The sequence below is a fragment of the Glycine max genome, chromosome 6 (assembly GCF_000004515.6).
Source record: "Glycine max cultivar Williams 82 chromosome 6, Glycine_max_v4.0, whole genome shotgun sequence".
Classification (NCBI taxonomy): Eukaryota; Viridiplantae; Streptophyta; class Magnoliopsida; order Fabales; family Fabaceae; genus Glycine; species Glycine max.
The window spans coordinates 48,326,920-48,338,536 of NC_038242.2; the positions used below are offsets into that span (position 1 = coordinate 48,326,920).

The following is an 11,617-nucleotide window of genomic DNA, read 5'->3' on the forward strand; positions in this document are numbered from 1 at the left end:
CATATTTATATGGAGTAAAGTATATTTAAATTTTCTAGGTATTGGAAAATCAAAATTAACATTTGAAAAAAAGGTAAAGTTAAATTTTTGACAGTCCTAAAAAGAAATGTAATCTACTAGGGTCGATTCTGTAGCGAAATTTTTAGGTTGAATACATGATATTATAAGTACTAACGTCAATGTGATAATTGTACCTTAAAAAAGTGTCATAAAAAATAATATTATTTAATTAAGATTTAAATAAATTTTTTATGTTTTTTTTTTATTTTTGTTTGTGTAATTTTTTTATTTTAGTCATGTTTGTTTTGTTTTTTATTTTTAAAGCGTTTTAAATAACACAATAAAAAATATTATCTAAAATATTTTAAGGATGAATAACAAAACAAATATATTTTACAAGAATTAAAAAATTTATGGAAACAAAAACAAAAAAAATATTAAATTACAGGAAGGAAAAATATAATTAGGCCTTGAATTAATTATTTATTAAAAGGGCTTTTTTATAATAGGAGCTTAGAAAATAACATTTTGAATAGAAGGATTCTAGGCGTTAATTTCAATCTAAACTTGTATGAGTGGTAGTTTAGTTTTGATAAAACTTATTTTAAAAAATTAATCACAGACAACAAAGGATTAATGGAGCATGAAATGTCCAAACAAATAAGGCAAAGAAGTAACCAGAAAACAGGAAAAACAACGGGCAGAACAAACAAAATAAGCTAGTGGTTTTGAGTGGATAAATCAATTGTCTGGCTTCTGTATATAGATATAGATAATTTCGTACGTGCTCCATCATCATCACTCATCAGTTTCTGAGTTTTCTTCACATATATACATGTTAAGTTTTATTTCAATTCAAGACAAAAAGCTAGCACGCAGTAATTTGTATTTGTATCACATGATACGATGTGGTGAGGTTGAAAACTGAAAAGGATAGAATAGCCAGATAAAACAATCAGAACTTGAATAAAACATAAAACATAATAAACAATTGAATAGATATAATATTTAATATAAATATTGCTGTATGAATAGCCAGATAAAACAATCAGAACTTAATGTAATACTTGTGAATACAGTATTACATTAAGCATCACAACTGTTATACATAAAATTAATATTTTTTTAAGGACGATTTATGTATGTTCAGGACTTCAGGGTGTTTAGTAACATGTTTTTTACAATATTATATATATTGTTTAATTATATAAGAAAAAACTAATTACAACAATTCAAACTCAAACTTAGAGAAGTTTTATTGGCGCTAGCCTACATTATAATTATAATTTTATTGGCGCGATCGACAAAATTCTGAACATCATAATTATAATTTTAAGGTTTAAGAGTTTTATAGATTTGTATTGTTAGTGGTCAAAGAGTAATATTTTTTATACAGTCAATTAATTTGATCATTGAAAGAAAAATGTGATATGTATCTGAGATACTGTTCTGCCTTGTTTTCATTCTTTATGCTAATAAAATTTGTTCTTTTGCCTTGTTAAAAAATGTGACTTCATTACTGCTTTCAATTCTAATCAATGAAACGACTTACACAAAAATTGGAGAGAAGGGGTTAGATATATATAGAGTGGAAAGTAGTAGGTAGAGGTGAAACACATGCCTAATATTTGGAAAAAGCAGTGGCATGTGAAGGCAGTGGTTTTTGTAGGACCACATGACATGTGAGTTCACTAAAGTGTCACCAGCTAGTTAGTTGCACCTGGTTTTACTAATCACTAGTAGGAGACTACTCCCGCACACGGTTTGCATCTTAGGATATCAAATCAAGGATACATTATTTTTAATAAAATCAATATACTAATGTATACCCCCGGTTTCTGGGAGGAGATGATTGAATTGCTTGTTTTCTGCTTAACTTTTTTTAAGGCATTAAAATAACTCCACTATATAGTCTATAGATAGACATTCGGTTCAACAATCCTCTCTTACTTTTGTAATAAAAAGAATATTTTCACAGGTAATTATTTTTAAGATTAAATATGCCTAGGTCTTTTGATAAATTAATATAATTTAGTGTTTGTTGTCTCATAATTTTTTTATTGAATTTTAAAAAAAATAATAATTTTATTTAATTCTTGATAAATTAAGAATTTTTTTATTCTCTCGTAAATTTTAAAAATGATCAGATATCAAATATAAAAATTTGAAAAAATGTCAAAAAGAATTCAATAGAAAAGAATTTTTTTTTATCAAAAATAAATATTTATCAAAAATAAAAACACATTTTAACATATATTGGATATAAAACAAACTACAATTTGTTTTTTACGGATTAAAGAATGAAAACAAGGCAGAACAGTATCTCAGATACAAACACCACAAGCATTCTTCGGAAGCAAAATCAAGTGTTGGTTTGTATATTTTAACTAAGCAATGACTTTTTAAGGTTAACTATCCATTTGTAATTCAATCAGCCAGCATAACCAGCAAAATTTAGAAACAAATCAATTCGAGTTTGAGTTTTGGCCTGCAATAAGTTTGTTTGCTGTTTTTACGGATTAGTAATGTAAATGTTCTTTGTATTCACTGTTTTACTTGTTTATTGCTAAAATTGCATAGACTTGAAGAGCACAACAGACTTCCGTGGATCAATTGCATGATAGTCACCTTTTTTAAACAAATGAGTTTCGCTATTCCAATATCAATAGGGATATCCCAATAGCTCAAATTCAGTAACATCCACTTTGCTTTTTAGCAATACTCTTCTGATGGATTCTATATAGTCATAGTCATACTCATACATACCCTTAATTATTTAAATTGATTAAGGAAAGGTGCTGCCTCCATCTCCTCTTGATTTTTTCCCCTTTTGAAATCAAGGAAGTTTGTGCAGACAAATTTTAATAGAATCTGATTTTCTACCGTCAAAAATTAAAAATTAGGCATAGGGAAGTGGGAAGAAAACTGAAGACATAAATTTGGCAATGCTAAACATTATCATTTAACAAAATTTACAAACTGATTGTCACATCAGGCAAGCAATCTTTCAATACTATACAGTATGACCCCAGAAATCTCAACCATCATCATCCTTTGAGACTAAGTTTCATTTCTAGAAATTGAAAGAGAAAGAATCAATTTTTTTATTGGCCTTATGGCATCTAATTGGGACCCCAACAGCTCAAGTACATGACAGTCCTTAATGACTCCTCTGACTGATTTGTCTTCCCATGTTTTAGTGTTGTGGAGCTCATAGCAGAAGAAGAAAGCTTGTTAGCCTGAGAGAATGAACCAACATGGTTTTTGAGATGGTGTTGAGCTGATCTTAAAGCATGATTCCACCTACATATACCTTGGTCTTTTAAGGCCTCCACAACTCCAACGCTAGTTGCCACACTCCATGCTCTAATTCCTGAACTCATATTGTTATTGTGATGATGATCTTGTAATTTTCTTCTTGAGAGTACTGATTGCTGAACTTTAGTGTTGTGCTTTAGAAGGAAACCGTATGAATGAATGAATGAGGAAGTGAGAGGAAGGTGGTCCTTATATACAAGGAATCACATAAGCATACCAACGGTGCAAACAGTTGGAAATGGCCATAGGTTTTGGGAAAACCACAGGAAGCAAACTAGTGGTTTTGGGGAACACAATGGGCTGAGATTCAGAATAAGTTACATGCATAGTAACACGCGTATTTCCTGATTGCTATCGAAGTTTACGTGGCACCGTTGTTGGGAAATTCTCGCATCGATCACAACCGTTAAATATAGATTAAATCATTCATATTTTATCTTAATAAATCTAATTTAAATATCATTATTCTAAGGCTCTAAATCACAAATGTATGAATGCAAATATTCCATTTTGGTTCAATTTAGTCCTTTCAAAACAAGATCGTTTTCGATTAGGAGACAGAATTTTGAACTCCCTTTTAAGGTATTCAAAACATGAAACTTGTAATGTTCTATATGCAAAACATGACAATAATATTCAAAACATAAATTTAATCAATATGCTTGATGAAATCTCATGTATAATTACAAAAGTATGCATATGAACATATGATTAAAGGGACTCTATGCCAAGAGACTGGGTGAAGTCTATAATTATGAAATTTGATCATGAACTTCTAATACATGCTGGAATTATGTTGAACCATGATGAATTACAAAGGATATGAACACAAAGGAATTCTAATTACTAACTATCCTTACCATCTATTAAAAACCCTTCAAAAAATTTATAAGCATAATAGTAGTTATTTTATGCACAAAAAAAATTATTTTATAAAAACTAATATCAAATATTATTTTTTTGAATATTTTGTTGATGGACTCTAAGGTTCACTTGTTTTACCCATAAGTGTGACAAACTATTTTCCCTCAACCCTAAAACTGTATATTAAAAACTCCCAACTTTAGAGAAAAGTGATTCTAGGGGTTCAACAAAGATATTTGGCAACTGGCTTGGCGATGGAATCAGAAGCAATTGAAAAAGATATGACTGCAGTTTCTCGCGAACCATGTCCTTGCCTCTACCACTTATGATTAACTTCTTCAATGGTTGACTTATTTGCCACAAGATCTTCAATTGTGGAGACAATTTGTGGAGGAAGTGATAATGATAAAAATGATTAGTATCATTGGTGTTGGTGATATAATGTCACACAAACAATGGTGGCGGGCTGTAGTAACATAACAAGGAGAACAATTACTTAATTTAGACTAAGTTTAATAATAATAATATAAAATGTAAAGATTTATACTTAGGAAATTTTAGTTTTAGTTATATTAGAATTTAGTAGAATTGAATATTAGACTTTGTTTTTATAATTGTGAAATTTGGGTTTAATTGATAATCAAATTTGATTAAGAATTATTAGAATTTTTTTACTTTATTGTTGTTTTTAATAGAATAATGAGATTTTTAATGTCATCTTAATTATTGATTAGCAAGATCCAAAAGAAGGAAATTACATGTGCTTAGGAGGAAAATTAGTGTAAAAAAGAAAAGTTTGAAAGAAAAAGTTGAAGATTAAGACAGTTTGTTTAACGTACAAGACAGACTTAGCGCTTGTTTGACTTAGCGACCCGCTCAAGCTTAGCGGAAGATCCACGAAGAAGCCCAAAGACGTACTAGCGCATCTCGCGCTAAGCGCATGATCGTCGTCATACTCGCTAAGCTCAAATGCCGCTACGCTAAGTACGTGATCACTGTCATAATCGCTAAGCCCAGAAGTATGCGCTTAGCGCGAGGTCGTGAAAAGCTATAAAAGGAATATGGATAAAAGGAGAAAGACACAAAGACTCAAAGTTCTCTATTGAATACACCCAAAGCCTCAGGATCTCAAATAGGAGAAACTCTCTTCTAGAGCTATTCTTCCCTTCTCCTCCTTTATCTATCCTTTTTTTTTCTTCTATCCCATCAAACCCTAAAGTGTAAAACATCTTATGACAATGAGAGGTTAAACCCCATCTTTAAGAGCTTAGCACCCACTCTTGTAATGTAATTCTTTCTTACTATCTATTTAATTAATGCAATTCTGGTTTTTATTATTCTTTTCTATACTATATTATTATTGATTGTGGTCTGATAACTCATATTCATGCATCTGTCTAGGAAGTAATGCATTGGGAGATGATTATTTTCTAAAGAACTCGGGAAGAGCATCTAAATGAAATCATGTCTAGGAATAGAGTCATGTTTGTTTAGCTTATTTCATGCATCTTTATTCTTAATGTGATTTACTATTTTAGCAAAGGAATTTGGGAGATAAAATAGATAAATTAGACTCTTCATGCAGGAAACCAAAGATAGAGTATCGGAGTAGATACGAGTAAAAACTAGAATAACGTTAGATAGAAAAAAATTATTAACATTGCATCACAAGTAGTTTTAGCATGCTAGATCCCAACACAGATGCATTCTGAATTAATCTTTTGCGTTCAAATTGTTTTTCTTGTCTTCTTATCTTTTACTTTTCCTTTTAAATTTTCACTTACAATTCCTTATCTCGTTTATTGCTTGAAAATTGAGTTTGTACCAATCTAAGTATAAACAAAGTTCATGTGAATTCACACTCGAACTTTCGTTTACTTTACTATTTGTGACAATTTGATGCACTTGTAAATGAGTTAAAGAGTTTTCAACTCAAAAGAATTCCTATACATCACATTCATCTTTGTGCAAAACAAAGCCAACAGAGGAATAGAAATCCCAGGCCTCATTCATCTTTGTGGATTCAAATTAAATAAAAAAAATTTATGTCTACTTAGTGGTCTAATTGGGATCCCAACAGCTTAAGTACATGACAGTCCTTAAGGACTCCTCTGACTGCTTCTGCCCCTTTAATCCGCAAGAAGTAGAAACCATAGCAGAAGAGGGAAGCTTCTTTGCCTGTGACAAAGATCCAACGTGGCTTTTGACTTGTTTCTGAGCTGATCTTAAAGCATAGTTCCACCTGCAGATGCCCTGGTCCTTCAAGGCCTCCACAACTCCAACACTAGTTGCCACAATCCAAGCTTTCTGTGCTGAACTCATATTGCACTGCTTCTATACATGATCACAACTCTACTTTTGAAGTTTCGTTTGGATGACAGAAAATAACTGACTGATACTAGTGTAACGTGGTAATCAAGCACTGGAAAGTTAGATTTTTGATGAAGCAAATGGAGAGGTGTTGTGTTACTTATATATAGAGAGGGAGGCTTCAATAGTGATGCTAAACCAGTGGTTTTTGGTGGGGGGAACAAAACTAGTTACCATTGATATTGCTGGCTCATGATGGATCCTCCCTTGTAGGACCACATGTCTTTGTCACTTCACTTAAGTGTTGTCTACTTGCATACAGATAAGACTCTGGCTTCACTTCAAGACAACACGAGCACACGGTTTATTGAAAGATACACGAATCCTTTCCTCCAATTTGTTGTTGTCATTCCAATGATTTTGTAAGACTTTAAATATCTAATGTGAGGAGCATGTGACCAATGATTTATGAAGGAATTAATAAATAAAAGGACTAAATTATAATCGAGTAAAAGTTTTCTAAAATATTTGCTGTCTAATGGGAGTAAAAATCTCTCATTCTATTTCTGAAACATCATCGTCCTGTTTCTTGAATAAACGTGGTCTTTGATATCTTGTCATCACTAATGTAAAGAGAAATCTATTTCTATTGATTTCCAAGCAAACTAAAGACACGACTTCTGTTATAGATAGAACATAGATGCACTATTCCTCCGCTATAGATAGATGTATGTATTCTCTCTCTGGAATTTGTGAGAATCATATATTTGCAAGGTGTTTTCTATTATTAAGGAAACTAGAAAAATTACCACAAATCAAAATTTTATCCTCTTAATTTTACATGCTAGTGAAGTACTTGAAATTTTGTCAGGTTTAAATCATGTTGTTTTTATAACTTTGATCAATGACCATTAATTTATCAAAATTTTATATATTCTCACTCGGTAAACAATTTTGAACCTGCATCAAAATCCTATTTTTATCCAACACAGCTTATTGAGAATGACAAGTATTTTCTTAACTCTTTTATTCTGCTAACTTCTATAAATATGTAAGCCGATAAAAAAAATTCCAAGTTCAGTTTATAATTTTGCACATCTCTTTTCATTTGTAATTCTGCATCTGTAAACATGGTTGCGGCTTTCAATTGCTATACTGAACTTGAAGTTCTCAGATTAAAAAGGAAAGCATGTAAGTTGTAACCACGATCCGCATATGAGAGTGAGAATATACATAAATGAACAAGTGAAGGCATTTTCAATTTGGAAAAGCTGACTTTTGGTCTATTACATTTACATCAATTTGTCACAGTAGACAAACAATACCTCTTTTAATACACAAGAACCAATACAATCATGGAATCTCTTTATATCCCTAATGCCCTTGTTCTCTAGTTGGGTCCCCAGCAGCTTAAGTACATAACAGTCCTTAAGGACTCCTCTGATTGCTTTCCCTTTAGTCTTGAAGAGGTGGAAACCATAGAAGAAGAAAAGGAAAGGTTCTTAGCCTGTGAAAATGATCCAACATGGCTCTTTATGACATGTTGAGCTGACTTCAAAGTGTGATTCCACCTACACACCCCTTGGTCCTTCAAGGCCTCAACAACTCCAACACTGGCTGCAACAATCCAAGCTCTCTGTGATGAACTCATCTCCTTGTGCTTCTCTAATCAATAGTAGCTCTTTGCTTTTCTTGATGACAGAAGAAAACAACAAAAGTTGATATCTAAAAGTGTGAGGTAATTGTTAGAAGAAAACTGGCAGGTTTGATGAAACAAATGGAGAGAAGGGGTTACTTATATAAAGATTCCACAAAAGTAAGTAAAGGGGAAAAAACATGCGAAATATTTGGAAAAACCAGTGGCAGGTGAAGCCACTGGTTTTTGTTTTGGGTGAGGGGTAAGCAAACTAGTACTAGTTAATTATTGTTGGTAGGACCAAATTCCACGCAGTCACAGAGTCATGGTTTCACTTGTAGACAACTCCTACACTACACACGGTTTTCATCTAAGGATATAAAATAATGGATACTTTTTTCCCACACTTCTTTGTTGCTTAACTTTTTTCAACATATTAAAATAACTCGACTACATTCAAAGAATGACTATTAGCATAAACCCACTTATCTAAAAATACGTTATAAAAAGATGGATAGACATTCGTCCAATATTATTCCTCTTTAATTTTGATTAATAAAAAAACATTCACCAATATCTACATTAGTATTTTTAACGAAATTGTCAAACTAATTTATTGAACTGGAAATAGAAATTATTTTTAAAATAACGTAAAAGATATAAACTCTTAATATTTCAAGTGATGTTTGTGTCAGATTGTAGTTATCAACGAGTGTTGTTGGATGAAAAGAAAAAGAAAACTTGTTTTAATTAAACTTATATTTATGGTGCTATCGAATAAAACAAAACAGAACAGATATATCAGATATACATTACACCAAAATCATCCTTCTGTAGCAAAATCCAGCGTTGATTTAAATATGTTGTAAACGAATTTCAGAGCATCAACTCATAGAGAAGACACTTCACAGTGGCATCCAGATCGTATTTGAGCAACACTCTCATGATGGATTCTATAAAGTCATACCCTTCAACCGTGATTCAATTGATCTTCCTGTAATTTAACTTTAATCAAGAATTAGAAATAGATGCTAACTCCATCTCCTCATATTATACTCTTTCGAAATCAAGGAGGTTATTTTTTAGCGTGAAAAAGGTATTTCTCGACCGAAAGCCAAAAAGACTAATCTTCAAAATATTGAGATCCTTTATCCTCAAGATATTGAAATCTATTTAAAGAATTGACATCTTTTTCTGTACACACAAGCCAAGATCGATCGAACTTAAGGAGGTTTGAGTTGACAATTTTTAATACCAACTGATATTTAACCATCATAAAATTGGGCATTTGAAAGTGGAAAAAAAAGAAGCTAAAGAAGACATATGAAATTTGGCAATGCTAAACACTATCATTTATCAAAATTAACAAACTGATTGTCACATGAGCAAAACAAACTTCAAATACTATACAATGTGACCCCAGAAATCTCAACCCTCATCTTCCTTTGGGACTAAGCTTGATAATTTCTAGAAATTAAAAGAGAAAGAATATTTTCTTATTAGACTTATGATATCTAGTTGGGGCCCCAGCAGCTTAAGTACATGACAGTTCTGAAAGACTCCTCTGATTGCTTTGCCTTCTCATGTTTTAGTGTTGTGGAGATCATAGCAGAAGAAGAAAGCTTGTTAGCCTGAGAGAATGAGCCAACATGGTTTTTGAGATGGTGTTGAGCTGATCTTAATGCATGATTCCACCTGCATATGCCTTGGTCTTTCAAGGCCTCCACAACTCCAACACTAGTTGCCACATTCCACCTGCATATGCCTTGGTCTTTCAAGGCCTCCACAACTCCAACACTAGTTGCCACACTCCATGCTCTAATTCCTGAACTCATCTTGTTGTTGTGATGAGGTGGTCCTTATATACGGGGAAGCACATGACATGAGAATAGAAATGAAAAGAAGGTGAGGTGGTCCTTATATACGGGGAAGCACATGACATGAGAATAGCAATGATGGAAATGGCCATTGGTATTGTATTGGGAAAACCAGTGTGGTTTTGGGGAACACAATGGGCTGTGATTCAGAATAAGTTACATGCATAGCAACATCTGTATTTGATTATTGCTATCTAACTTTACGTGGCACCGTTGCTTGCCAAACCAAACATAAAGTTCCAGCAAATTCGCTTTTATTTTTACATTTTGGAGGCTTAAATTATACTTTCGCCTCCTTATTTTTAATTCTGTCTGCTGTTTTTATTCTCTTATTCTGTCATTATTCTAAAATATGCAGTTTTAATTCCTATTGTTTAGGCTTAACCACGCATTTTATTAAGTTTAACTATCATTATTTTACAAAATTTATCGTCCAAATTTTTTAACTCATTTTATTATTATATATTTAATTTTTACACATATTTATCATTTAAGTTTTATTTTTCATATATTTTATCACTATATTTTAATTTTTATGTATTTTATTATCATATTATTAACAAGATAATATTATTTTGAAAACTTTAATAATAAGATGACATCATTTATATAGAGACATCAACACTTTATTATACATTTAAGAGATCAATAAGATATGTAAAAATTAAAAAGAAAAAAATGATAGATAAGGGCAAAAAACTTCAATAATATAATTTATAAAATAATATTTGAATAGTAAAATTTGTAATTAAATCTATTGTATTTTATGCTTTGATTAAATTAAAAATAAAATAAAGAAAAAAGACTAAAATATCTTTTTACTCCTTATGTTTTTAATAATTCTCGTTTTTCTTTTTTATATTTTAAAAATTTGTTTTTATTAATAGCTATAAGTCTGTTCTAAAATATATTTTTTGTTCCGTTAAAATACCAAAGTTTGGATTTAACATTGTAAGAATTTTTGTTTGTTTTTCATCTCTAGAGAATTATAATATGCTAATTTTTTATGAGAGCTAGAGCTAGGTTTGTTTGAAACTACCGGTTAATTGTACAAATATGTTGGTTCATTAACCAATTAAACTCTGTCATGTGTTAAAACATATACCCCTCTTTCATCCTCGACACCAACCTTGTCCTCTTTCCATTGCTGGCTTCCTCAACCACTCCTCCATCTCCATCGATGCCTATATCATCCATAGAGGACACGATGGTGACGACGATGCTGGTTATAATGCTTTGTTGGCATGGTCTAGATTTTGATCGAGACCAATGTTGTTGCAATTGTGACACCGATGCGGTGGAACGTCAGCGTTCGTAAAAAAATATCCATATTTACATGATAGTTTCTAATCCCTAGAAATTATATTTTAAAATTTAAATAAAAAAATATCATTAGATTTGGATTCGTCCATACCTAATATCGAATAAAAAAATCACATATTTAATTTTACAAGAACAAAATACGGACAAAAAAAAAATTCAAGGATTAAAAATGAACTTTGGGTATTTTACAAGGATAAAAAATATATTTTAATCTTTATAGAACTATCCTCTTAATTAATGTTAATTGATTGCATGATCAAAATTAATTATTTTCTATAAATAATTATTT

At 31.2% G+C, this 11,617-nt stretch overlaps 4 protein-coding genes across 4 annotated transcripts; all 4 read right to left on the reverse strand.

Moving 5' to 3' along the window:
• Positions 1-2,938: 2,938 nt before the first annotated feature.
• Positions 2,939-3,490, reverse strand: LOC100776758 (uncharacterized). Its single transcript, XM_006582272.4, has one exon. It carries the CDS (start codon positions 3,381-3,383, stop codon positions 3,123-3,125), a length of 261 nt encoding a protein of 86 aa, XP_006582335.1. The 5' UTR covers positions 3,384-3,490; the 3' UTR covers positions 2,939-3,122.
• Positions 3,491-6,082: 2,592 nt separating this feature from the next.
• On the reverse strand, positions 6,083-6,641 carry LOC100777298 (uncharacterized). The gene has a single exon (XM_003527415.5). The coding sequence runs from the start codon at positions 6,502-6,504 to the stop codon at positions 6,244-6,246; it is 261 nt and encodes an 86-aa protein (XP_003527463.1). The 5' UTR covers positions 6,505-6,641; the 3' UTR covers positions 6,083-6,243.
• A 1,112-nt stretch (positions 6,642-7,753) lies between these two features.
• LOC100777823 (uncharacterized) lies at positions 7,754-8,341 on the reverse strand. Its single transcript, XM_003527416.5, has one exon. It carries the CDS (start codon positions 8,141-8,143, stop codon positions 7,883-7,885), a length of 261 nt encoding a protein of 86 aa, XP_003527464.1. The 5' UTR covers positions 8,144-8,341; the 3' UTR covers positions 7,754-7,882.
• A 1,116-nt stretch (positions 8,342-9,457) lies between these two features.
• Positions 9,458-9,994, reverse strand: LOC100778355 (uncharacterized). Its single transcript, XM_014776816.3, has 2 exons — positions 9,884-9,994; positions 9,458-9,823 (listed from the first exon to the last, which is right to left on the reverse strand). The coding sequence occupies exons 1-2, from the start codon at positions 9,961-9,963 to the stop codon at positions 9,643-9,645; spliced, it is 261 nt and encodes an 86-aa protein (XP_014632302.1). The 5' UTR covers positions 9,964-9,994; the 3' UTR covers positions 9,458-9,642.
• Positions 9,995-11,617: the final 1,623 nt, after the last annotated feature.

Bases quoted from the DNA above. Each gene is read 5' to 3' on its own strand.
- LOC100777823 (XM_003527416.5), bottom strand. From the start codon at position 8,143: ATGAGTTCATCACAGAGAGCTTGGATTGTTGCAGCCAGTGTTGGAGTT.
- LOC100777298 (XM_003527415.5), bottom strand. From the start codon at position 6,504: ATGAGTTCAGCACAGAAAGCTTGGATTGTGGCAACTAGTGTTGGAGTT.
- LOC100776758 (XM_006582272.4), bottom strand. From the start codon at position 3,383: ATGAGTTCAGGAATTAGAGCATGGAGTGTGGCAACTAGCGTTGGAGTT.
- LOC100778355 (XM_014776816.3), bottom strand. From the start codon at position 9,963: ATGAGTTCAGGAATTAGAGCATGGAGTGTGGCAACTAGTGTTGGAGTT. The intron at 9,824-9,883 runs GTGGAATGTGGC...AGGCATATGCAG, and splicing joins AAAGACCAAGGCATATGCAG to GTGGAATCATGCATTAAGAT.